Source organism: Cydia pomonella, chromosome 12 (genome assembly GCF_033807575.1).
Source record: "Cydia pomonella isolate Wapato2018A chromosome 12, ilCydPomo1, whole genome shotgun sequence".
NCBI lineage: Eukaryota > Metazoa > Arthropoda > Insecta > Lepidoptera > Tortricidae > Cydia > Cydia pomonella.
The window spans coordinates 19,756,527-19,784,451 of record NC_084714.1 but is presented as its reverse complement, the minus strand read 5'-3'; the positions used below and the strand labels follow the sequence as shown (position 1 = coordinate 19,784,451).

At 41.4% G+C, this 27,925-nt stretch overlaps 2 protein-coding genes across 2 annotated transcripts in view; both read left to right on the top strand.

Moving 5' to 3' along the window:
* The window catches only part of LOC133523891 (lysosomal alpha-glucosidase-like), a 55,930-nt gene extending 38,267 nt beyond the window's left edge, over nucleotides 1-17,663 (top strand). The window contains exons 13-21 of the mRNA XM_061859645.1: nucleotides 394-526; nucleotides 1,465-1,574; nucleotides 2,242-2,358; nucleotides 3,516-3,715; nucleotides 5,464-5,597; nucleotides 6,978-7,129; nucleotides 9,273-9,421; nucleotides 13,038-13,239; nucleotides 16,490-17,663. Coding sequence (XP_061715629.1) covers nucleotides 394-526; nucleotides 1,465-1,574; nucleotides 2,242-2,358; nucleotides 3,516-3,715; nucleotides 5,464-5,597; nucleotides 6,978-7,129; nucleotides 9,273-9,421; nucleotides 13,038-13,239; nucleotides 16,490-16,789 — 1,497 coding nt within the window. The 3' untranslated portion in view covers nucleotides 16,790-17,663. The remainder of the gene's footprint in view (nucleotides 1-393; nucleotides 527-1,464; nucleotides 1,575-2,241; nucleotides 2,359-3,515; nucleotides 3,716-5,463; nucleotides 5,598-6,977; nucleotides 7,130-9,272; nucleotides 9,422-13,037; nucleotides 13,240-16,489) is intronic.
* Nucleotides 17,664-19,376: 1,713 nt separating this feature from the next.
* LOC133523810 (sucrase-isomaltase, intestinal-like) lies at nucleotides 19,377-27,692 on the top strand. Its single transcript, XM_061859551.1, has 2 exons — nucleotides 19,377-19,494; nucleotides 19,920-27,692. The coding sequence occupies exons 1-2, from the start codon at nucleotides 19,416-19,418 to the stop codon at nucleotides 20,246-20,248; spliced, it is 408 nt and encodes a 135-aa protein (XP_061715535.1). The 5' UTR covers nucleotides 19,377-19,415; the 3' UTR covers nucleotides 20,249-27,692.
* The last annotated feature ends 233 nt before the right edge of the window (nucleotides 27,693-27,925 follow it).

Sequence of the window (27,925 nt, the reverse complement as noted above, 5' to 3'; positions counted from 1 at the left end):
CTAATCGTAGTTAATGTTCAAACTCGATGTTATTACGCGTAATTATAATTGCACTTAAAACTTGCAGTTAACACTCGTCCGGCTCATCCTTATCTCGATTACCGCTAGCCGCCTTTTGTTCTCGAGCGCTGGCCGCTCGGCCTCAGGTGTGAATTAGTCCGGTTCGTTATGGACCATATGTTCAGGCGGTAAGGATGCTTTTGGATGAGCCGGGAATTTAAAACTCAAACAACGTGTTCTCTCGATGCTTCTTTATTCGACACTAACTTAACAATATATGGATGTGGACTGTATATATTTATCTATAACTAGGTATGCACTCGCGCTGCTTAGACTAATTTGGACAGTGATCAAGTCCCGTTTCTTAGAGTTAATAATATAATATATTATCAGGATGTCCAATGGAACGATCTGGATTACATGAACAACTCGAACGATTTCACGTACGACAAGGTCAAATACGCCGGTCTACCAGAGTTCGTGGATGAACTGCATAAAGACGGGATGCACTACGTCGTGCTTATAGGTGAGTAATATCATAATAACAAACAGAATTTGAAATAGAGGTGGATTGCCAAAGAAAACTTTGTAGCCACAGTAAATTTACTGCCATCTTTCGACACATGATTAAAACTTTTAGGACGCCATTTGACTTTGATCCTTATTCTTTCACTGATATATGTTAAATTTGTTAAATATCAAAAAGTGGCGCCATCTAATAGATCAAAGGAAAAAGGTATGGCGGCATCGTTTCGAGCGATGGCGCCACAATCTTTGGGTTGTGTCCGGTAAGATGGCGCCACATCTTGATATTTAAAAAATTTAACACATATCAGTGAAAGAATAAGGATCAAAGTCATATAGCTTTCTAAAAGTTTTAATCATGTGTCTAAAAATCGCAGTAAATTTACCGTGGCTACAACATTTTCTTTGACAATCCATCTCTATTTCAAATTCTCTTTGATATTAGCTACAACAATCGGTAATTCTGGTATGTTTATATACACCATGCTATGTATAAGTCGTATGTGATATTTATTTAATATGTAGTAAATAGTTAATATATTTACCTAATGTAGGCCATTGGCGTGTTTTTTGGAGAAAGTTCTTAGTCATGCTTCGTGTTATACAGACGAGTTTTATTGTAGCCGGTCGACGACTCTAGATAAAGCTCGCCGCTCTGGTGCTTCAATTTTAAAATGTTACAAATATAGATTACTGCATTACTTAACACCAAAGAGAATTAATTGTAACTGAGAGGTAATGCCTAAGAAAAAAAACGTGCCCCTTAGTTTGACATGCCATCTCGTTTACCTGCCAAATTCGAAGCACTATATCTTTGATTTTACACATCTTACTCAATAAATGTATCTTTGCTTAACACGAACAAGCTGTTTTCGTCATTTAGGCTGTTACAAAATATATTTAACATAAAATGTTATTTATCATCTAAATGTGGTACAGATCCCGGTGTGAGCGCAGGCGAGGCACCCGGCGACTACCCTCCATTTGACCGCGGCGTGGAATTGGATATATTTATTAAGAACTCGACCAAGCAACCTTTCATTGGCAAGGTTTGTATAGATTGGCAAAATAATACGACTACTGTTTAAACCGCACATTTGATGCAAAACGTTTTATGATAATTGTTTATCTAACCTTGACAACCCATTAGACTAAAATCATTTTTAGGGTTCGTACCCAAAGGGTAAAACGGGATCCTATTACTAAGACTTCGTTGTCCTTCCGTCTGTCACCAGGTGCCCATTTCTCGAACAGTATTAGACTAATATTATTAGGCCGTAAACCGTCAGATCCTATGGGTTTCCATGACAACACTAATAATATTAGCCTAACATAGTTTAAGAAATGGGCCCCAGGCTGTATCTCACGAACCGTTATAGTTAGACAGTTGATATTTTCACAGATGATGTATTTCTGTTTCCGCTATAACAACAATTACTAAAAAGTATAGAGCCCTCGGCGGGCGAGTCCGACTCGCACTTGTCCGGTTTTTTAAACTGCGCTGGAATAGCAAAGGTTACGTTACGTGCGACAAGATGTTGGAGCCATGCACGCACAGATCACGCAAGCGGTGTGCCGTGTCTTATAAGGATCTGTATATTACAACACGCACGTGTACGTGACGTCTACGCAAGTACGAACACACATCCGGTGTGCACAGACTTATTTTGTACACAAACAACGAAAGTTGCTGCCAAAAGCACATGTGTGTTACAGACGTGGAACAAAATCTCGACGGCGTATCCCGACTTCACGCACCCCAGCGCCACCGCTTATTGGGTGGAGATGATGACAAGCTTACACAAGGAAATACCTTTCGATGGAGCTTGGATTGTAAGTTTGTTTGGATTTATATCTTTATATATTTGAAATAGAGGTGAATTGTCAAAGAAAACTTTGTACCCACAGTAAATTTACTGCCATCTTTCGACACATGATTAACCTTTTGAAAGTCAAGCCTATCGCACGCGGCGCGTAATCGTGAACCTTGTCGGTACGCATGAAGGTTGATATTGGACTGTAGCCGCGCGCGTCATATGACGTCTTTGGCGGTCAAAAGGTTAAAACTTTTAGAACGCCATTTGACTTTTATTCTTATTTCACTGATATGTGTGTTGTGTTGTAAATTTGTTAAATATCCAAAAGTGACGCAATCTTACCGGGCATCGGCGTTTGTGGCGCCATCGCTCGAAACGATGCCGCTATACCTTTGGCTTTTGATATTTCTTTCATTCTTTGATTAGATGGCGTCACTTTTGAGGGAAATAAACAGAGAAATTGTGGACCTCAATGTTTAACTCATTATCCGCGACAACTATTAAATAAACGAAAATAATTTACCTACAGCGTCAACTTGTGTGTTATACAGTGTGTCCCTAGCCATTGGACAAAGCCGAAATGTACATATGCATTAGGGTATTTAGAACCAGTGTACAAAGTATCATAACAACCGGTGTAGCGGTTTCGAAGAAATTAACAAATTACTATTTTTTACTTTGGAGCAGTCTGTATGTGTTAGTAGCTCCTAAGGTAATATCCTCAAAGAATAGTATGGAACCTTCTTCGACCTTTTTGATTATCTTTTTTATTTATGACACTAATAAGCTTCTGATTTTTGAAAAATGTCATCATTATCAAATATTTCGAACAAATTGTCAAAAACACTGCCAAAGATTAACACAGTGTGTTTCTTTTTGTTGTCGATTATTGCAAGTAACTTTTGTTCGAAAATTTTATTTTTTTATCTTCTGTTCTAATTTAAAAAATATTAACGTCAGAGGATTCCTGAGAAGTAACCCTACGTGGGATTTCAGAGTTTGTCCAATGGGTAAGCTCACCCTGTATATTTTTTTTACTGCAAAGTGCAATGTTTTCAAAATACTATCTCATTTAAAAAAAGCAATGCAAAGTTTATCCAATTTTACTTTTACGTATTTTTACGAAATCGATGTTTTATCGTTTCTGCTAAAACTATATATATTATATATCAGGACATGAACGAGCCGTCCAACATACTATCCGGCCCTCTCCACGGCTCCTGCGCTCCAGAGGACCTCCCCTACAAGCCGCATACAACAGGAGCCGACGGTCTCCGCACCAAGACCATTTGTATGGACGCACAACACTACGCCGGCACCCATAGAGATTGGCACAACTTGTACTCGCTCACTGAAGCCGTCGCAACCGACTTGTGAGTAGCTATGTAACCCATACAAGTCCCATACAACAGGAGCCGACGGTCTGCGCACCAAGACCATTTGTATGGACGCGCAACACTACGTCGGCACCCATAGAGATTGGCACAACTTGTACTCGCTCACTGAAGCCGTCGCAACGGACTTGTGAGTAGCTATGTAACCCATACAAGCCCCATACATCATTTGTATTAAACAAAGCCAAATCTTTATATTACTATTGTCTGTATCTTTAGGTAGTTAAATAAACAATGTGCTTTTACATTTTCGGGTGCTTGAAACATTTATTTTATCAATTAACCCCTTTTCCAGACATGGTACGATTTATCGACCACATACGCGCCATTGGAATTTCAACTTTAGCATTCGGATTTAAGGTTCAAATTAGATTACACTTTCAGGAAATGTTACTTGTCTTCAAATGAATCATCAAACCTGGATTAATTGGAATATATTTGGATTTGGGAAAACCTTGTATATTGGTGCGGTCTGGAAAAGGGTTAACCAACCAAATAAAAAATTGTTCTGGCTTTTAACCTATTTCATTTAATCGTGTAATGTTTTCATCTACCCTCAAATGGCTAAATATTCGATATCGTTTTAGGTTCTTTACTAGTGTGAAGTGATAGCAAATATTTCGAAACTAAATTACTATTGATAAATCAAATCATCCCGATATATTCCTATTAACAAAATAGCATGATTGCAGCAGCTTCCTTATTACGGTAAGTAATATATCGTAGTAAAACTTCTGTAAGTTTTGGCACACCGAGTTAAATGAAGTGGTTTGAAGAATTTTTCTTGCTCAATAAAATACCTAATTTTGATTTGTTTACATTCTTTTAAATACTTAAAGATACAGACATTGTTCTACTGCTATCTCTACTAGTAGAATTAGTTGTATTTTACTTAATATTATGTACTAAATACATTTTTAGTGTTACTACCTACTAATAAAAATTCACTCAATGAGTTTAGTCGATGTTTGATAGAACTGTAATGTAAGGGTACAAACCGAGTGGGATTTCCAGCGGCGGCGACAACAGCGTCAATATTAAACATATGTAAACGTATGCGAGTGGCCTCAGTGCGCGCTGTTCAAATCTATAGAACGCTAGACGCTAGATGCTTCCCTGTTCACTCACCACTGACCCATATAGTCCATTATATATTTTTTAATTCACATTGTAAACTTATATTTACAATGTTTATTTAGCCTTTTCATCAAGCTTGACGCTTGTTTAATGTCAAATACCCTCCCCTTTAAACTAGTTTAACCCGCATACATATCAATTTGGTTTGCAGGGGGCCGACTGAAAATCAGCGCTGCGCAGTCAATTTGTAATGAAATGCGCAGCGTATGTTGAGCCCTTTCCTTTTACGCATGCCAATTTTTTATGTTACTTATTGTATTTTGTAACCTATCTGTTTCTTTATTGTGCGGCAATAAAAAAAAAATTAAATATTATAGGACATTATTACACAAATTGACCAAGTCCCACAGTAAGCTCAATAAGGCTTGTGTTGAGGGTACTTAGACAACGGTATATATAATATATAAATATTTATAAATACTTAAATACATAGAAAATACCCATGATTCAGGAACAAATATCCATGCTCATCACACGAATAAATGCCCTTACCAGGATTTGAACCCGGGACCATCGGCTTCATAGGCAGGGTCACTACCCACTAGCCCAGAGCGGTCGTCAAGAATAAGTAATCAACATGTTTTTCACAGCGCGCTAACAGAGATCCGCGGCAAGCGTCCCTTCATAATTTCCCGCTCGACCTTCGTAGGCTCCGGGCGCTACGCGGGCCACTGGAGCGGCGACGTGTTCAGCGAGTGGCACGACATGGCTATGAGCATACCTGGTGCGTATAAAAAAAATTAAAAAGCGGCCAAGTGCGAGTCGGACTCGCCCATGAAGGGTTCCGTACCATTTCACACCCATCCCAACACCTTCTAGATTTGAATTTCGGCCTCGTAATCGCTGTCTTTTATCTGTGCCGGGTTCCCGAACTGTGTCGCGCAGGAACGCTCCTTTTGTTCGAGCTTTACGCAGCTTGAATTCACTCCTCGCATCAGCGCCTGAATGTGATGTGTTTGCAAGTAGATGGATGTCAGTGCGTGATGAATGTCTGAGGTTCAGCGAGATGATGGATATTCGTCCCTCCTCTGTGTTATAAGTGTCACCTGTATTCTAATTAGTATTTTGATGTTTCATGTCAACTCTTTCCAATTATACATGTCTAGATTGTCTAGGTTCAATATGTAATTTCACAGTGCTTTAGTTTTAACTGTTATACTGTGTTAATTAAAATGAATAAATAAAAAAAAAAAAAAAAAAAAAAAAAATTTATGACGTATTAAAAAATAACTACTTACTAGATCTCTTTCAAACCAATTTTCGGTGGAAGTTTGCATGGTAATGTAAATCATATATTTTTTTAGTTTTATCATTCTGTTATTTTAGAAGTTACAGGGGGGGGGGGACACACATTTTACCACTTTGGAAGTGTTTCTCGCGCAAACTATTCAGTTTAGAAAAAAATGATATTAGAAACCTAAATATCATTTTTGAAGACCTATCCATAGATACCCCACACGTATGGGTTTGATGAAAATATTTTTTATTTTATTTTTTATGACGTGTTAAAAAAAACTACTTACTAGATCTCGTTCAAACCAATTTTCCGTGGAAGTTTTCATAGTAATGTACATCATATATTTTTTTTAGGTTTATCGTTCTCTTATTTTAAAAGTTACAGGGGGGGGGGGGACACACATTTTACCACTTTGGAAGTGTTTCTCGCGCAAACTATTCAGTTTAGAAAAAAAAATTATATTAGAAACCTCAATATCATTTTTGAAGACCTATCCACAGATACCCCACACGTATGGGTTTGATGAAAAAAAGATTTTTTGAGTTTCAGTTCTAAGTATGGGGAGCCCCCAAAATGTATTAAGTTATTTATTGTTACTTCTAAAATACCAGAATGAAAAAACTAAAAATAATATATGATATACATTACCATGCAAACTTCCACCGAAAATTGGTTTGAACAAGATCTAGTAAGTAGTTTTTTTTAATACGTCATAAATGGTACGGAACCCTTCATGGGCGAGTCCGACTCGCACTTGGCCGCTTTTTCTTAATCTGTGCATGGACTGATGGGTAATCACTAAATAAATACCGCACATAAGGGTCTTTTTAGCTCCAATCAGTTCGAATGTATTATTTTATTTTGCAGAAATCCTAAGCTTCAGCCTGTTCGGCATACCGATGATGGGCGCCGACATCTGCGGCTTCAACGGCGACACCACCGTCGAGCTGTGCAAACGCTGGATGCAGCTCGGGGCTTTCTATCCCTTCTCACGGAACCACAACTCTGATCGGTCTATCGTGAGTATTTACTGAGAAATTTACAATTGGGTACTTGACACATGTTGAATATTATAACAAAATTTCGTTATAAAAAAGTGGAATAAAAAAAAACATATTGAGATTATAATAAAATACAAGGCTGCAGTCTCAAAAAAAAATTAACTTTCAAATATAAAAAAGAAAATTATACCATTCGATTCCTTAAATATTATTGAAAAGTAAATTGTATGACAACTTTTTTTTTTTGTTAAAAACTGATCGGCGATTGGCTCTAGTCTCACCTGATGGAAAGTGAAGACAGGGCCTAAGATGGAGCTCACCGGTTCAGTAGTAGCCTATTCACGATTGCTTTAAAGAGACCATATTTATCAGGAGAGGTCATATTTATCAGGGAATACAGATGGCGGGAGCGCATTCCATTCCTTAGCCATCCGTACCAGAAAAGAGGAGGTAAACCGTTTCGTGCACTATACACATAAACGCAATATTTCACGGTCAAAATAGCAATTTTCTTGATCTTTCATACATTTTGTTAGAGGCGTTTCAATCGTCGAGTGCGAGCGTCAGACTTTAACTCTCATTTCTGACCTTTGTGTTGCTTACATGCCATGAGTTCTATATAGACATTTGATCCTCAGGAAAATCAAGATGGATTGACATTATTTACAAAAAACTGTCAAGTAGCCAATTCCATGATGCTTAAACGTGTTCTTTACAAATTATATCTGATCTTGTATGCGGGCAACCACTGGTGACAACACAGTATCCAGAGCTCCAACTGCAAAACCTATACATACAAGGTGCCCGTGAGCATTGCGAGACATTTTAATGGTGCATTCCTGGTAATAATTAGAAACTAAAATGTCATTTAAAATTTTCTGGATTAGGCCTAGTTTCAGAGATAATTAAATGTTATTCGAAATCATTCTTTCGTCATAAGTCGGTACAAAACACATTTTTGACTGAGGTATTGCCACTTTGAGGTCTAGTCTGGACATACCTATTGATTGACATCGAAAAATTAAAAAAATGTATTCGAGAGGCTACCCCCAAATAAAAAAAACTTTTTAGTCATTTAAAACACACAAAAATTTATTAAAAACACAATTAAAATCATATCAAGACAGATGTCAGATCCACGACGCAGGCTTCGTCAATATATACAAGCAAAAAAAAACATCCACAACACGCTTCGTCATCGTAACATGCACCTATCCTACAAAATATATATCCACAACACGTTTCGTCAACGGCCTACCTAATAGTATCTATATAACAAAAAGCAATAAACAAATAGAAACCTACCCCCCACTCTGATTTTCACCCGGACTAAAAGTGCCAAAAATACTGGCGGCATTGCCTCGCTGAATGGCCAGTGATATCTGCTGGATTTTAGGTTAAGTGTTTATCGATAAAAATTACGTTTTATATACAGGAGTGTTCAAAAAAAGGAACAAAAAAAACAAAGAATTTCTTTTTATGCTTTGACATTTTTTGCTTCTGTTGCCATCAGGAATGCACCGTTAAAATCTCTCGCAATGCTCACGGGCACCTTGTATATTTTTTTTTAACAATAAATTTTTACTTACTATTATTTAATTCCTAGTGCCGTCATTGCCGATAATTGTTCAAACTATAGCTAAAAGACAAATTGCTTACTCCATGTATTTCACACAGAGCCTAAGCTGTTTTACAATATCCAAGAAAGTCCGGAATAAGCTACTTGCCACTTATCTGACGAATAAAGTCATCGTTGTCGTTTCACAATCTTCAAATAAGGTTAACTGGTAGATTAACTGCTAAGTTTTGTAGGAAGTTTTATCTGTCAGTTAATTTATTTGTTTATTGTCTATCCAATACTTTACTTGGATATAGTGAAACAGGTCCCTAAATCTTTTTTGAAATGCTTGTGACGGCTTGTGTATTTTGCTTTCCCCATAGTAAAAATTTAAAAAACAGCGTTAAAGCACCCACTTCGTCGCCATACTTACTCAACCTCGTATCTATATATAAGATACGTATATCAGATACGAATTTGAGTAAGTATAGCAACGATTTCTCCCTCTAAACTACTCGCGCGTTGTTTTCGTTCGTTCGCCTCGAAAATATATCGGGTAAAAGGGCCACTTTCAACCCTTGGTCATTTAACTATTGTTCACAGCCTCAAGATCCAGTGAGCCTCGGCCCTGAGGTCGTAGAAGCAAGCAAGCAGGCTCTACGAACTCGCTACCGACTCTTGCCGTACTACTACACATTATTCTGGCGCGCTCACGTAGCCGGGGAAACTGTGGCTAGACCCCTGTTCTTTGAGTAAGTACTCCACTTCTATATCCTCTGCAAATGTTTAAAAGCTTTGTGTAAAGCTTACTGCCTTATTCAATTCAATACTTTGTTTCCAAGAACACACACTGTACATACACTGTTGGTTAGTAGAAGGTATTAGATCAGCATATTCTGCCGGCATGCTTCGGCGTAGAAATATTTACATAACTATTTACACGAGGAGTTAAATTAAACATTACAATTAAAAGTCAGTATAAGATTTGCAAAATTAATTAACAATTCATAATAAAATCATTAAAATAAATATCATTTTTTTTTTATCGTTTTTTTTTTTTTTTTTTTATCGCGGGTTCAAACCCCGGCTCGTACCAATGAGTTTTTCGGAATTTATGTACGAAATATCATTTGATATTTACCAGTCGCTTTTCGGTGAAGGAAAACATCGTGAGGAAACCGGACTAATCCCAACAAGGCCTAGTTTATCCTCTGGGTTGGAAGGTCAGATGGCAGTCGCTTTCGTTAAAACTAGTGCCTACGCCACATCTTGGGATTAGTTGTCAAGCGGACCCCAGGCTCCCACGAGCCGTGACAAAATGCCGGGACAACGCGAGGAAGAAGAGAATAAATATCATTTTAAAATTTATCTACAGAGTAATAACATTTACCAAGCAAAAGTTCTTGAAATATTGCTTTACACTGGGCGAGATATTCACTTCCGCTTACTGCCCTGATACCAGCTTTTTGGGTCACAATAGTACATTACGATACAAGTGCGAAAAATAGGAAATTCGAAACGAGTGGCGATAAATTAAAACACGACCGAAGGGAGTGTTTTAAATCGACACGAGTTGCGAATTACCTATTCGCACATGTATCGTACAACGTTTTACAGTACATATGGCCCTTTAAATGTTCGACACAGTAACGTAATATGCTACTTCTCGCACTAGTGCTATAAAGTAGCCCCATATGTACTGTAAATGCTCTTTGGATATCAGTACTATTAATTTTTAACAAGCAGAAACGGCTGCAAACGATGCTATTAAGCTTAGAATCAATTTAAAAGTCGAAAAATTACTGTCTTGGGTGAGACTTGAACTCACGGCCTTTGGATCGATACTCCAGCGCTCTGCCATCTGAGCTACCAAGACCTCATCCATAGGCAGCAAATTTTCCACCATATGGGTCTAGGGGACCCTAGCGACATCTACCGTTAGAACTTTACACTTCTTAGACGGCTATCGGAGTTCCAAGTCATTTTTTTTTTTATGGCAACAAACAGTCATTACATGAAAAGATACAATAAATGGAACTACGGAGAAGACAAACAGTGCCGAAACATTTTTCAAGTTATATTGTGGAAACATAGGAGTTGATACTGAGTGGTAAATAGATTCATCGTGCAACACAACAGACAGGTTTACAGCATATTGGAAATTCACCAGTAACGATGTGCTACCCATACTAAATTATTTTTAAAAAAGCAGGAACGTCTGCAAACGATTCTATTAAGTTCAGAATAAATTTAAAAGTGGATAGATTACTGTCTTGGGCGAGACTTGAACTCACGGCCTCTGAATTGATACTCCAGCGCTCTGCCATCTGAGCCACCAAGACCTCATCCATAGGCAGCAAATTTTCCTCCATATGGGTCTAGGGGACCCTAGCGACATCTACCGTAAGAACTTTACACTTCTTAGACGGCTACCGGAGTTCCAAGTCATATTGGAAATTCACCAGTAACGATGTGCTACCCATACTAAATTAATTAAAAAAAAGCAGGAACGTCTGCAAACGATGCTATTAAGCTTAGAATAAATTTAAAAGTGGAAAGATTACTGTCTTGGGTGAGACTTGAACTCACGGCCTCTGAATTGATACTCCAGCGCTCTGCCATCTGAGCCACCAAGGCCTCATCCATAGGCAGCAAATTTTCCACCATATGGGTCTAGGGGACCCTAGCGACATCTACCGTAAGAACTTTACACTTCTTAAACGGCTACCGGAGTTCCAAGTCATATTCAAGTCTCACCCAAGACGGTATTCCACTTCTAAATTTATTCTAAGCTTAAAAGCATCGTTTGTAGTACTATTACCCCAAAAGAAATCAACGTGTGCTCTCCAATATAAATGTTCATCTATTGGTAGCTGAATTGCGATCTACGACGAACGGAGTGGTATATATTCATCGTCCCGCGCGCTGACTGGTCCTCGTTGTTGCCACGTCCCACCTGACTTCTAAAAATTGAAAGTGGTCGACTGCCCGAAATGGGAAATGGGAATTTTCCTTTTAATGGGATCTTATTAACTTTTTTCATATGATTTCCCCGATTCTCGAAGACAGCTGGTCCTATTTGGTTTTTTTAAGTGAAAACTTCTTTAGCGGCGCTGTGCAATTTTTGTGATGGGGAAAAAATGTTTAACTCGCGACAGGTCACGTGACCGACAGATTCGTCAGATTGAAAATTCGTAAGACGGACACGTGACCTGATAGAAAAACTGTTACAATGTCATTGAAGCCAGTAGACCAATGTTAAATAATTGTAATAGTTCTGAAGTGTTAAATTTTTAATGTAATATAAATTGACATGTTTGTGTACAATAGCATAATAAATGAATATTGTATTTTACCACATAAATGATAGTACTTTTAGACTGATAACTAAAACAATTCGTGCAAAATTATTCCCTAACCATTCCAAAATATCAAAAATGCACAACGTTAATATTCAAGTTTACACTTCTGCCGGCACTCCCGCAGTGCAACCCGTTGTTTTTTTTTTCATATATTTTACCGTTAGTATAATTGTCATCACGTTATGGTATTCTCAAGAAATAGAGATTACTCTTCAAATATTATAGGCACACCTACAACTATTTGGGATTTTTTTTATAGTAACTAGCACATTTGCCCTCGGCAAGAGCCACTTGTTGAAGTAGAATTGCAAAAAAATAAGCTTATCCACTAGATAAAGAAAAAACAACGGGTTGCACGTTGCACTTCGAGAGTGCCGGCAAAAGTGAAAATTTGAATATTAACGTTGTGCATTTTCGATATTTTGGAGAAATTGAGTAGCAATTTTATAAAAAGAGATAATTCTCTAATATACCTACGTAAATAAATTTGAGTGTGGAAGATATTTTGAAATGCTAATTTTAGTGTTAATATATAACATATAATTCATGAGATGTGAGCAGGACTACAGCCTACACAATCAGTAAATGTTAATGAGTTGTTCACCATCATATTAAGTAAAACAATCACGCTTTTCTGTTATTTAACTTTTTGATAAGGAAAAATTTGAGTATCTACAATCATGGACACCCAACAACACAAAGATACAATACAACACAATTAACAAAGATCAAACTTCTTTAACCGTTATGACAGCACTTTGATTATGAAGAAAATAAAATGTCACACTTGAATGAGATACGATTTTTAGAGATATAAGTAACCAGGCTTCGATGACATTCAATTTAGACGTCACCGTTATGTCACGTGTCCATCTTACGAATTTTCAATCTGACGGTCACGTGACACCTGACGCGAGTTTAACATTTTTTCCCCATCACAAAAAGTGCACAGCGTCGCTAAAGAAGTTTTCTCTTCAAAAATCATTAACAAAAATTATCTTTCCAGAACACCCGATAACCCAGTGACCCACGACATCGACACCCAATTCCTGATAGGCCCGTACATCATGATATCGCCCATCCTGGAGCAGGGCGCCCGCACTACCCGCGCCTACTTCCCCGGCGCCTGGTACAGCCTGCAGGACGGCACCATGCTGGCGCACGACCAGTGGAACAAGCTGGACGAGAACCAGACGGTAGCTGTCCGGGTTAGTACATTACTTATTGTAGTTGAAGTCGTTCTCAGTTCCTCATAGGCCGGTATATCATGATATCGCCCATCCTGGAGCAGGGCGCCAGAACTACCCGAGCCAGCAGAGCATAATGCTGGCACACGACCAGTGACAGTCGCTGTCCGGGTTAGTACATTACTTTGTGTAATAATGTCCTATAATATTTATTTATTTACTTATTGTGGTTGAAGTCGTTCTCAGTTCCTCATAGGCTCGTACATTATGACATCGCCGATACTGGACCAAGGCGCCCACACTACCCGCACCTACTTCTCCGGCGCCTGATACAACCTGCAGGAAAGTAGCTACCTTTAGAACAGCTCTCTGGGCTCTTTCTAGGTTAAGAAGAGTAGTTTTAGCTAATCCGCCCCATGAGGAGATACAATATAAGATCACCCACTGACATATCGCAAAATAAACTTGTTTGATTAAGTCAGGACACGCGATTGCTCGTAGTTTTTTGAAAACAAATATCAACTTCTGGATTCTGTTGCACAATGCTTCAACGTGGTCCTTGAAAGAGAGAGTTTCATCGATTTTAATACCCAAATACGTAGTTTTTTTAGTAATATCTATTTCAGGACAGGTGCATCGGTTTGTTTCTTGTGATTAGTAGTGTTGTGGTTAGTTTTGTGCATTTTAAATTTTATATAAGTGTTAGTACGTAACGTTGCAGCCAATTGTTAAATCCATTGTGCGTGCTCGGATACTTCCTGTGTTGATTTTGGAGACAAAAGTAGGGCAGTGTCATCAGCGTAGGAAAGAATTTACCCATTAAACATTTTTTAATTGCAAAGATCATTTATATATACTAAAAATAGGGTGTTCGATAAGCAGCTTCCTTGAGGAAGTCCCTTGAGGAACATTAATCCTTTTAAACTGAAGCCGTGCCGCGGGTGGCCGAGCGGTCTAGGCATCTGACGCGAATGTAAAACCAGCCCTGGGCACTTGATGAGGCATTGATCACTTTCTCTTTCGTATTCTTTAAAATTCGCAAATCAAAATATTTTCATAAAAAATACATACAAATAATCACGCCTGTTTCCCGGAGGGGTAGGCAGAGTCCACGGATTTCCACTTGCTACGATCCGGACATATCTCTTTCGCTTCCTTCACTTTCATGACATTCCTCATACACGCCGGTTTAGGGTGCTCTTGACCTGGCCTTTCTTCAAGATTTCCCCGATTTGATCAGAGAAAGTCCGCCGAGATCTACCCCTTCCAGCTCCCTCTTCTACTTCTCCCTTATACACTCTCTTTGTTAACCTTCTTTCACTCATTCTTTCCACGTGTCCAAACCATCTTAACATACCTTTCTCAATTTTTAGGGTTCCGTACCCAAAGGGTAAAACGGGACCCTATTACTAAGACTCCGCTGTCCGTCCGTTCGTCCGTCTGTCACCAGGCTGTATCTCATGAACCGTGATAGACTAGACAGTTGAAATTTTCACAGACGATTTATTTCTCTTGCCGCTATAACAACAAATACTAAAAAGTACGGAACCCTCGGTGGGCGAGTCCGACTCGCACTTATCCGGTTTTTAGGGTTCCGTAGCCAAATGGCAAAAAACGGAACCCTTATAGATTCGTCATGTCCGTCTGTCTGTCCGATTCTGTCACAGCCACTTTTTTCCGAAACTATAAGAGCTATACTGTTCAAACTTAGTAAGTGGATGTATTCTATGAACCGCATTAAGATGTTCACACAAAAATAGAAAAAAAAAACAATAAATTTTGGGGGTTCCCCATACTTAGAACTGAAACTCAAAAAATCTTTTTTCGTCAAACCCATACGTGTGGGGTATCTATGGATAGGTCTTCAAAAATGATATTTAGGTTCCTAATATCATTTTTTTCTAAACTGAATAGTTTGCGCGAGAGACACTTCCAAAGTGAAAAAATGTGTGTCCCCCCCCCCCCGTAACTTCTAAAATAACAGAATGAAAAATCTAAAAAAAATATATGATATACATTACCATGCAAACTTCCAACGAAAATTGGTTTGAACGAGATCTAGTGAGTAGTTTTTTTTTTAAAACTTCATATAATTAAAAAAAAAATTTTTTCATCAAACCCATACGTGTGGGGTATCTATGGATAGGTCTTCAAAAATGATATTTAGGTTCCTAATATCATTTTTTTCTAAACTGAATAGTTTGCGCGAGAGACACTTCCAAAGTGGTAAAATGTTGAACAAAATCTAGTAAGTAGATTTTTTTTTAATACGTCTTAAATGGTACGGAACCCTTCATGCGCGAGTCCGACTCGCACTTGGCCGCTTTTTGTCACTACATCTTCGTTCAGTCTGCACTTTTCCCTTATCAGACTGTTCCTAATTCTATCTTGTAATTTCACACTACACACACTTCTCAACGCTCTCATTTCCACTGCATTCACTCGACTCTGATGCCTCTTCTGCCGTATCCAACTTTCGCTACCATACATAAGTGTAGGCAAGAACAGCCCTCTATGCAGTGAACCGTGCCAACCGTGCTTTTTGCGACACCTTCTGGCTGCTCATAAAAGCGTTAAGTGCCCCATTCACACAATTTCCAGCATTTACTCTCCTTTCAATGTCTTCATCATGTTTACCGTACCTAGGAACAAGGTTCCCAGATACACAAACTCTTTCACTTGTTCCACTCTTTCTTGACCAATCAAAATTTTACAGTTTTTCATATTTTCTCCCTTTTCAAATACCACTACTTTCGTCTTGCTCACATTTATTTTCATTCCTTTCCTTTGAAAAGACCTATGCATTCTAGTTACCATCTCCTGCAACTCTTCACCACATGACGCTAGCAATACCAGGTCATCAGCATAAAGAAGACATTTGACGAGTAACCCACTCATTCTCAGCCCACATTCATCATTTCTCAAATCATGCATACTACTGTCCATGAATAGATTAAACAGCCACGGTGACGCTACACATCTTTGCCTAACATCCTTTTCGATGCTAAACCACTCATAAAAAATAGCTTCCTTAAATAGTAGTAAAATAATAATAAAATAAATTTTATTGGCATTAAAGGTAAGTACATTTAGGTATTGAAGTCTCTGACTTCTGAGCTAGGTAAAAACAATAGAAACTATTATGACTTATGAACTACGTTTACCATTTACATTTTACAATGAAAGAAGATAATTAAGGCTTGGTTTAATGCTAGAATACAATAGTAGTAATCCTTTTATATTTTACTGAAGTAATATTGGTTTTCCACAGGGTGGCGGCATCATTCCGCTCCAAGAGCCGCCTGCAGGCGCGGTCACCACGCAGCGCGCGCGCTCCATGCCGCTGCAGCTGCTGGCGGCGCCCGCGGCGCGGCGTGCGAGGGGACTACTCTACTGGGACCACGGGGATACACTCAGTGAGTCAATAGCTACATACAAGAGCCGCCTGCAGGCGCGGTCACCACACAGCGCGCGCGCTCCATGCCGCTGCAGCTGCTGGCGGCGCCCGCGGCGCGGCGTGCGAGGGGACTACTCTACTGGGACCACGGGGATACACTCAGTGAGTCAATAGCTACATACAAGAGCCGCCTGCAGGCGCGGTCACCACGCAGCGCGCGCGCTCCATGCCGCTGCAGCTGCTGGCGGCGCCCGCGGCGCGGCGTGCGAGGGGACTACTCTACTGGGACCACGGGGATACACTCAGTGAGTCAATAGCTACATACAAGAGCCGCCTGCAGGCGCGGTCACCACGCAGCGCGCGCGCTCCATGCCGCTGCAGCTGCTGGCGGCGCCCGCGGCGCGGCGTGCGAGGGGACTACTCTACTGGGACCACGGGGATACACTCAGTGAGTCAATAGCTACATACAAGAGCCGCCTGCAGGCGCGGTCACCACGCAGCGCGCGCGCTCCATGCCGCTGCAGCTGCTGGCGGCGCCCGCGGCGCGGCGTGCGAGGGGACTACTCTACTGGGACCACGGGGATACACTCAGTGAGTCAATAGCTACATACAAGAGCCGCCTGCAGGCGCGGTCACCACGCAGCGCGCGCGCTCCATGCCGCTGCAGCTGCTGGCGGCGCCCGCGGCGCGGCGTGCGAGGGGACTACTCTACTGGGACCACGGGGATACACTCAGTGAGTCAATAGCTACATACAAGAGCCGCCTGCAGGCGCGGTCACCACGCAGCGCGCGCGCTCCATGCCGCTGCAGCTGCTGGCGGCGCCCGCGGCGCGGCGTGCGAGGGGACTACTCTACTGGGACCACGGGGATACACTCAGTGAGTCAATAGCTACATACAAGAGCCGCCTGCAGGCGCGGTCACCACGCAGCGCGCGCGCTCCATGCCGCTGCAGCTGCTGGCGGCGCCCGCGGCGCGGCGTGCGAGGGGACTACTCTACTGGGACCACGGGGATACACTCAGTGAGTCAATAGCTACATACAAGAGCCGCCTGCAGGCGCGGTCACCACGCAGCGCGCGCGCTCCATGCCGCTGCAGCTGCTGGCGGCGCCCGCGGCGCGGCGTGCGAGGGGACTACTCTACTGGGACCACGGGGATACCCTCAGTGAGTCAATAGCTACATACAAGAGCCGCCTGCAGGCGCGGTCACCACGCAGCGCGCGCGCTCCATGCCGCTGCAGCTGCTGGCGGCGCCCGCGGCGCGGCGTGCGAGGGGACTACTCTACTGGGACCACGGGGATACACTCAGTGAGTCAATAGCTACATACAAGAGCCGCCTGCAGGCGCGGTCACCACGCAGCGCGCGCGCTCCATGCCGCTGCAGCTGCTGGCGGCGCCCGCGGCGCGGCGTGCGAGGGGACTACTCTACTGGGACCACGGGGATACACTCAGTGAGTCAATAGCTACATACAAGAGCCGCCTGCAGGCGCGGTCACCACGCAGCGCGCGCGCTCCATGCCGCTGCAGCTGCTGGCGGTGCCCGCGGCGCGGCGTGCGAGGGGACTACTCTACTGGGACCACGGGGATACACTCAGTGAGTCAATAGCTACATACAAGAGCCGCCTGCAGGCGCGGTCACCACGCAGCGCGCGCGCTCCATGCCGCTGCAGCTGCTGGCGGCGCCCGCGGCGCGGCGTGCGAGGGGACTACTCTACTGGGACCACGGGGATACCCTCAGTGAGTCAATAGCTACATACAAGAGCCGCCTGCAGGCGCGGTCACCACGCAGCGCGCGCGCTCCATGCCGCTGCAGCTGCTGGCGGCGCCCGCGGCGCGGCGTGCGAGGGGACTACTCTACTGGGACCACGGGGATACACTCAGTGAGTCAATAGCTACATACAAGAGCCGCCTGCAGGCGCGGTCACCACGCAGCGCGCGCGCTCCATGCCGCTGCAGCTGCTGGCGGCGCCCGCGGCGCGGCGTGCGAGGGGACTACTCTACTGGGACCACGGGGATACACTCAGTGAGTCAATAGCTACATACAAGAGCCGCCTGCAGGCGCGGTCACCACGCAGCGCGCGTGCTCCATGCCGCTGCAGCTGCTGGCGGCGCCCGCGGCGCGGCGTGCGAGGGGACTACTCTACTGGGACCACGGGGATACCCTCAGTGAGTCAATAGCTACATACAAGAGCCGCCTGCAGGCGCGGTCACCACACAGCGCGCGCGCTCCATGCCGCTGCAGCTGCTGGCGGCGCCCGCGGCGCGGCGTGCGAGGGGACTACTCTACTGGGACCACGGGGATACACTCAGTGAGTCAATAGCTACATACAAGAGCCGCCTGCAGGCGCGGTCACCACACAGCGCGCGCGCTCCATGCCGCTGCAGCTGCTGGCGGCGCCCGCGGCGCGGCGTGCGAGGGGACTACTCTACTGGGACCACGGGGATACACTCAGTGAGTCAATAGCTACATACAAGAGCCGCCTGCAGGCGCGGTCACCACGCAGCGCGCGCGCTCCATGCCGCTGCAGCTGCTGGCGGCGCCCGCGGCGCGGCGTGCGAGGGGACTACTCTACTGGGACCACGGGGATACACTCAGTGAGTCAATAGCTACATACAAGAGCCGCCTGCAGGCGCGGTCACCACACAGCGCGCGCGCTCCATGCCGCTGCAGCTGCTGGCGGCGCCCGCGGCGCGGCGTGCGAGGGGACTACTCTACTGGGACCACGGGGATACACTCAGTGAGTCAATAGCTACATACAAGAGCCGCCTGCAGGCGCGGTCACCACACAGCGCGCGCGCTCCATGCCGCTGCAGCTGCTGGCGGCGCCCGCGGCGCGGCGTGCGAGGGGACTACTCTACTGGGACCACGGGGATACACTCAGTGAGTCAATAGCTACATACAAGAGCCGCCTGCAGGCTATCTACTATTAAACATTTGGTTACCTTATAATATACTAAATAGGGCTACTGAACGAATTTATCTGTGTCTCTAAACTGCAAACTTACCTGTGTTTTTTTTTTAATTTATTGAGAAACACAGTCTTAAATAAACATATGAGCAACTTAGCTAATAGCAATGCATTGATTTCGTTATAGACCTATAGTTTCCTAATTTTAAATTTCGATGTACAATTGAAAAAATAATAATAGTGTAAACTTATAGCGTACATAACAAAAGCGTAAATGTATATGTATGTATGTGTGTATGTATGTATTTTTATTACTAAATTAGTATCACTACACTTGTTTTTTATTGTATTGTCAGTAAAGCAATAATAATCATTTGTCTTACGTTTCAACTTCCAGACAGCTACGAAGAGAAGCAATACAGCCACATAGAGTTCGTCCTCAACTACACCGAGCTGAAGAGCGAGGTCCACTGGTGGGGCTACGGCGTGCCGCCCGTCGACCGGGTCACCCTGCTCGGCCAGCCGCGCCCCGTGCGGGGCGTGGCCATCGACGGCGCGCCCTGCCTGCAGCCGTGCCAGTTCACATACAACCCGAACAATAAGGTACTGGAGATATTTAATATAACCCTAGCTTTAGACAAGCCGTTTAGTATCAAATGGACTTTTAAGCTAATCACACCGTTTGTCAATCGGGTGGAGAAAGTTAGGAATGATACGCTGGTTTGAACGAAAAACATTTATTTGACGTGGGTTTTGTGGATCAGCTGTTAAAGCAGCACATGCTATAAACAACTCTGCGTGTTCGTAATAAAGTTCAAAATTGAATGCTCGTCATTCGTCAACAAAGTACGACACAGTACTATACACAGTATAGTAGTCGTACATAGCCAAGTGCGTGCTGAAAACTACTTTACACCGTTTTTGATAAAGTTCAAAATCAAATGAGAATCGTGGTAATGTGGTGTGCGTCAACAAGGTCACACTACTTGCCCAGGAATAACCCGTTCAAATGATACGTTGTTTGAGAGGAGTAAGTCCCTTTTAAATGTATACTAAAGCGCGTTCTAAATACGACTATAATCAGGTGGGGTAAGAGAAACATAATTTATTTTGCTTGGGGTAATGTATGGTAGGTATTTTTAAGCCAATGTGATTTATGCATTAGGTTTATTTTTCGTAACTTTATTTATTTTTAAGCATCTCTAACCGTTTATATTCTCTGCAAGTGTCCCCTTGCCCCATAGTTCCTCTTAGCCCACCTAACTATATGTACGTTTGTCGATAAAGTTCAAAATGAAATGAAAATCTCGGAAACGCAGTGTATTGTCTTTGTGGTATTGTGTTAACCTAAATGTCTACCAAAGGAGCACATACTGAAAACGATAGAGCGAGACCAAGCTAAGTTAGCAACGATTTTGATAGCCCAGTCTGTGGAAGTGTTAAGTAAACATCATACATTCATAGAAGTTTGTTATTTTACAATAACACTTGCACTGTTGGCTGTCAAAATCGCTGCCAATTTATCTTGGTATGACTCTAGTGTAGTTTTTTATAAGTTTTAATATCAAAAAGATATTCATTTAACCTTTTAACCGCCACAGCTGGCTGTGGCCGTCATCGAAGTCTTGCCAAGGACATAATCGACGGCTGCAGCCGACAGCTTCGCCAATGCAATAGGGACGTGGGACTCCGTAAAGTTCAATTTCGCTTAAATAATCGCATTGGCGTCCGGGGTAGGGCATATTCCTTCGCCGTCTGGCGTTCAAAAGGTTAAGATATCAATGGAGTCTACTCTAACAAAGTTAAATAAGATAATTTTTGGTAAAATATCTTCTACAACCCAATGATATTGTATAACTATAGATAGGTTATACTCCTACATAAGGAGCATAAAAATTACTTCCATTTGTCATACTCGTTAAACATTCTGTCACTTTCGGTGAGCGGGAGCAGAGCGTTAGCACGTGCAGATCTCTCGTTTGGGCGATTAAAGGCAACTTGTACAATTTGTCACAAGGTAAGCGCTTCAATTTTGGAACGCCTATAACCTATCTTAAGTTATGATATCATTGCTGCAACCACGCCCTTTTATGGCACCCGACATGTAGCTTTTTCTATCACATTGAAATAAAGTTGAAAATGCCTAGAATTGGGGGGTGCTGGTAAAAATGGGTATGTAGATATATCTGTCATTTTAGTGAAAACCTTGTCTGTTTATCTTATACTTAATAAACTCATTATTGACGTAGATGACAGGTTCACATGGGCGTAGGCAGGTGAGAATGGGGGGGGGGGCAGATGCCCTTCTGCAGCATATCAAATCCCCCCCCCCCCTCAGGTTCACTAGCTGGCTACGCCCTTGAAGGTTCAATATTGCATTTTATGCATTTTGTAAATTATATGTCAATATTATAAAATTTAAGAATATACTATGTATTTCTTACAAGTCCCTTGTGTGTAGGATAAATTTTCAATTCAATTTTATAAGCAAATGTCTGTAGAAGTTTACCATAGAAAATTACTTTAATAATGTAGAAAGTAAATAATAAGCTATAGTTTATCAAAAATAACACGCTATGGTTACAATACATGGCTATGTGCACGATAATGCCGCAACTCAGTGTCAACTTTTTCCCACTATTACCACCTAAATGTATTCAAACCCCTATTGCTCTAAAAAGCGTTGTTTTTATATCTCAGATCTTAAAATGATAGTCCGATTACATAGAAATTTCGATATGGTATATAAAAACAGAGCTTAATATATATATGTGGTCACTGAAAAGTGTATCGGTTGAATGGCCATTCTATACCTAAATATAAAAATATATTGTAAGTTTATATATAAATAGTACATTACGATACAAGTGCGAAAAATAGGAAATTCGAAACGAGTAGCGATAAATTAAAACACGACCGAAGGGGGTGTTTTAAATCGACACGAGTTGGGAATTACCTATTCGCACATGTATCGTTCAACGTTTTACAGTACATATGGTCCTTTAAATGTTCGACATAGTAACGTAATATGCTAATTTTCGCACTAGTGCGGTAAAGTAGCACCATATGTACTGTAAAATATATTACAGTTTAAGTGGTGTGTGACAGTGTTAAAGAGTATTAAATGCCCTGTTCATTTTACCGGTTTATATAAATAACTATAAGTTTTGAATTGAAAACAATTAAAAACCCGGTGCTTGTCATATGTTTATTAGAATTATTTGCAAAAATAGTTTGCACAACAGAGCGCGCAAAAATATCTGAAAATATCTGTCGTGGTCGGTGGAGTATAGCGCCTATCAGAGGGCCAGATTACCCAAGTATTGCGGGCATCTTGCTCTTTTACTCTAGTTATGGAGTAACTAGAGTGACAGAGAAAGATGTCCGCAATTTCGAACTTCAGTGTTGTCGGTAGACCCTCCAGGAGGTCTTACATGTGCAAGATTCGGAAAGTTTCCAAAAAGTTTGAAAAGTTCTCGGAAATTTCAAAGGAAACTTTCATTTAGGAAAGGAGAAATTTCGATTCCTGCGTAGAAATATGAGAAGTCACGTTCGGCTGGTCGGAATGTTATATATCTAGTCGTAAGATAATTAGGAGTAGGTACTAAAAACATAACATGTTTTATATTATTTTTTGTATAAGTTCGTTTGATTATTAATTATACTTCCTATCCAAATCCAAGACAACAAATATAATTTACTAGCAGCAGTACACGTTATCTTGCAGTCCAAGTCACACATTTTAGAGATATAGTATTTAAAAAGTTCGCGCTGTCCCTCTCACTCGCTACGCTGCGTTCCTGCTTCGACATCGCTCCTCCAGTTCTCATTACATGTTTTTGTGTTAGTCCGAGTCACACGTATTTTCGCCAAAATAGTGTTCCTCTAAATATGTGTACCTATGTGTGTTTCGATTAATGTTTATTGTGCGCTGAATAAGAAGTATAGAATCAAAACATTATTTGAACTGCCGACCGCCGTACCCTCGAACGAAAAATTGATGTTTATTCAGCTCGGCAAGTCTAGTCTCTACTTACGTGTTATTACTAACTAGAGTTTTAGATGGTCACTACCAAGTGTTTTGTATTGTATAGTATAAGGTTTTGAACCGAAACATAATACAGTAAAGCCCAGAGCACCGGCTGCGGGTGCGTAGACGCGCACTAAAATGTTGGAGCCGTGCAGTGCACGGCGTGCATACACACGTCACGCAAGCGGTGTGCCGTCAAAAGTCTCAGTGCCGTCACAGGCCTTAAAGTAGAATCCAGTTGATTAAATGTAGTTCTTATCTCTTTCCTGTAAGTCATTGTTTTGACAAAGGTCATTCATAGACTAATCTTTCAGACCACGTGCGTGTCATTGGAATTTCAACCTTAGGTCTTTGATTCAAGGATCGTTAACGAGTGAAACGTTTCAAAAGCTCAATATATAATTTGAGCTTTCGCGACAAGTCACATCTTGAATTTTGAGTCGGTAATATTCCTAATGCTAAAATTTGTTTCAATTTAAATAAACGATTATAATATAATAACCTACCCAGTTCATAATATATAAAATAGATATCGCACAAAAAGGTCACGCACAAAACGTCGTGTATTATCGTGAAAAACTTAAAAGATATAATATAGTAGCAAATTAGCTTTGTAATATGTAGTAGATCTAAATTATACCATAGTATAAGGTGGCTGTCCTACCGCTGACGATTGACGATGAGTGACTTTCTTTACTTTTGCTTTTTTTTAATATTACGTCGGTGGCTAACAAGCATACGGCCCGCCTGATGGTAAGCAGTATCCGTAGCCTATGTACGCCTGCAACTCCAGAGGAGTTACATGCGCGTTGCCGACCCTAACCCCCTCCCGCCCCTCGTTGAGCTTTGGCAACCTTACTCACCGGCAGGACACTATGAGTAGGGTCTAGTGTTATTTGGCTGCGATTTTCTGTAAGGTGGAGGTACTTCCCCAGTTGGGCTCTGCTCTAGATCTGGTATGACATCCGCTGTGCTGTGCCCTACCACACAAAGCGAGATGACATTCACAATGCCCATACCTCTCTTTTGGACGTAGTTTAAGGACGTACCCGGGTCCAGACCGAGATCTTACAGAACCGTTATTTCTTCATCTTGCTATCCGAGTTAGCTACGTCTGTAATGTACAATATTACTGGTTTCGGCACCATTTGTGTTAGTGGATGATTAAAAGTCACTTTCTTGTGGACGTAGTTTAAGGACGTACACGGGTCCAAAACACGTACAATAACAGGTACTGTAAGTGCCCCTACTTAAGTACCCACGTGCCATACTAGCTGTATAGCAAAGTGGATACTGATGTTTTTAAGGTATTTATTTATGGGCCATTAGTTACCCGAAATAAAGATTTTCATTTTTGTTGGTTAGGGCACCGACTGTACATTTGAACTACGTACGTACGAACACGAATCTAGTCTCCTTTTAGTCGCCGGTTGGACAGGCGCCTAAATGCACAACATTTGGGTGAATCTATCCAACTATTCTAACACAGTCTTTTAAAGTTTTTATGTCATATACCTATCTGTACGTAAAGGAGGTAAGTAGGACAAATGCCCTATCGGACAACTACGCCTACCTTAAATACAATGAGAAGATAACTAACTAGAATATCTTAGTCAGGGAATGCAATTTCGCTCCAAGATTGGCGATTCGAGCTCTCGCACGAAAAATATAAATCGGGATTGGCTGTTTCGAGATTTTGACAGTTAGACTTTCGAGATCGAGATTTGACACAGTAATTAAAATGTGTTTATTTTGATCAAACGTCTCTAAGGATTCCGTATATACTACTTATTTAAAATATGTCGTTATATTTAAAAACAAAAATCAATAAATTAAATTAAATTAATTAAATTAAAATTCGTTTATTTCGAGTAACATAATGACTCATACATATTAATTTGGAACACTATACTACAAATACGAGTACACATGCATTAATACCTACAATAAAATAATACAAAGAAAATAAAAGTTTTTTAACGTATCAGTGGTTAACACATTGACAGTTATCACCTATCTCAATGTGTTAACCACAGCGCTGCTGGGCGCATGGAGTCCACAGCAAAATGACATGTACGGGCAAAACTTGTCCGCAATCATTGCCAGGACGCTGTTGGAGCTGGCGCGCACGCGTCGCACCAGAGATGCGGCTCGCAAGCGCATGGTAGCTTTAAAACACGCCACCTGCGCCTCCGCAAACATCCCTGATGCGCTGCAGTATCGCGGCAGCCCCATCAGTGCCCTGAACGCGTTATTATATTGTACTTGTAGGGCCCTATACGATCTCAAGGTGTACCTTCTCCATAGACTGTAAGTGTAGAATGTTGTGCAAAAAGCTCGGAATAAAGTCACCTTACTTTCTTTTGAGCATCAAACAAATCTGCGTGCAATCATGTTAGCTCTGACCGATAAGGCCCTACGTTCCCGTTCTATATCAGCATCGTCCTTGAGGTCGGTAGTAACGATATGACCTAGATACTTGAACTGGTATACCCTTTGCAGGGCAACCGTGTTAAGTTTGATAGGTGGTATTACAGATGGTATTTTAGACTCGACCCCAAAAACCATATACTGACTTTTATTAACATTATACTTGAGTCCGTGCGTGTGTGCGTAATCCTCACATACTTTAAGCAACCTTCTGATGCCGCAGACTGACGCACTCAACAGCACCATGTTACCCAAATTAAAGCAACATTCAAAAAAATTATTTTATTAAAAAAGAAAGAAATTACTTAGGTACTCTAATTTACATGTGTAATTAACTTTACTTAAAAAAAACACGTAACAATAATAAAGCGAAGAAGCAGAAGCACACATGCTCGGTTGATATTTTTGACAAGCACTGAGCAACTTACAAAAAAAATAGCGATCAATAAGGGGAGAAGTTGATAACTCAAGAAATAAAATTAAAGAAATTAGAACTCTAAATAGAACTGCATAAGGACCAAAATTCTTAAATCGTAAGTTCCACCGATCCCTCCGCATAGAGCGTGCCAATGCTTTTATCTTCAGCTGACACGACGCTGCCTGCTGACGGCCGCACACAGTAGCACTGCCTGAACAACATGAATCTAAGATCAAAAAGATTACCTACTCAAAACAAAGTAACATGGATCTATCTTTCAATCTCGTTCGAGATCTCGAATATATTCATCGGGATCTCGACCGAGAATGCAAAAATCGAGATTTCTTGTCATCGAGATTGAATCTCGAATATTCGTGCGAGATCGAGATTGCATTCCCTAGGCGTGACTAAATATTATAAGAATGTCACAGTTCTGAGAGAACATATTTTCACAAAAGGAAGAAAAACTCATACAAAACCAAGAAGTTTGTTATTGATACTTAATTAAGTGTTGAACTTGTAACCATAATTGAAGTAGGTACTATATAGTGTGTGGTGGTGTTACAGGGTGCTTAGCCGACATGCCAATCGTCATTGCTCCATAGCGTAGCGTAGTCATCTCTCTATCACTGTTCCATTTTAGTGCGACAGTGAAAGTTGCGTTTCGTTCGCTACTGAGCGTAAACGATTGGCATACTGGCTACACACCCAGTACTCTGCCCTCCGTAGTCAAAAAGCGCTATCTCAGTAACAAATGATTTTGAAAAAGGAATTTTAAGCCATAGAAAGTAAAGTATAAATAAGTTAGCAATGAATTACCTTGAGACAGCGCTATTTGGCTTAGGTCAGATTTTTCAAGTTTCACTTCTTTTTCTTCTTGCTTGTGAAAGAAAGGGAGCGTGTTATCTTTATCTGACAGATAATTTTATCTGATGTTTGAAAAATCAGACCTTAGTAGGGGCAGTATTGTAAGTACCTAAGCGATCTTTAATAGAAATAATCCAATTGTTCAAATTAACTACCAACTTTAGAAGTTCGAGTTTTCCGTATTTAGTTTAATTTTAGGAAACTATCTACTAGTACAATAACCAACATATCTGAGCGTACAATCGTGTTTTGTGATATCGAAACAGCCATGCTGAAGTTTTGGTCTCATCGTATGAACGTGATATAAACTAACCCGTAGTGATATAATTATAGTCAAATTATGTTTTCATCATGCCAAAGCGATTGTATAAACAATTCAATTGTTAATTGTAAGATTGCACTTAAATAAACATGATAATGCACCGTATTTGACTTTTATTTGTAATCGATGTAATAGATAAACAAGTTGAGTAAGACCTTGTGAGACCCCCTGCGGTCTAAGTATTTCATCATACGTGTTGATAATTATTATAAGGACGCGTTTACATTAGCAGTCTCGCTTATAACATAATTATAGATCGTGTCATTCACGACGACTGTTCTCTCTGATTCTGTTTGATTTAATTTCTTGTCTTTTAGTTATTAACCCCCTTATTCA

Bases quoted from the DNA above. Each gene is read 5' to 3' on its own strand.
- LOC133523810 (XM_061859551.1), top strand. From the start codon at position 19,416: ATGCCGCTGCAGCTGCTGGCGGCGCCCGCGGCGCGGCGTGCGAGGGGA. The intron at 19,495-19,919 runs GTGAGTCAATAG...TTCAACTTCCAG, and splicing joins GGACCACGGGGATACACTCA to ACAGCTACGAAGAGAAGCAA.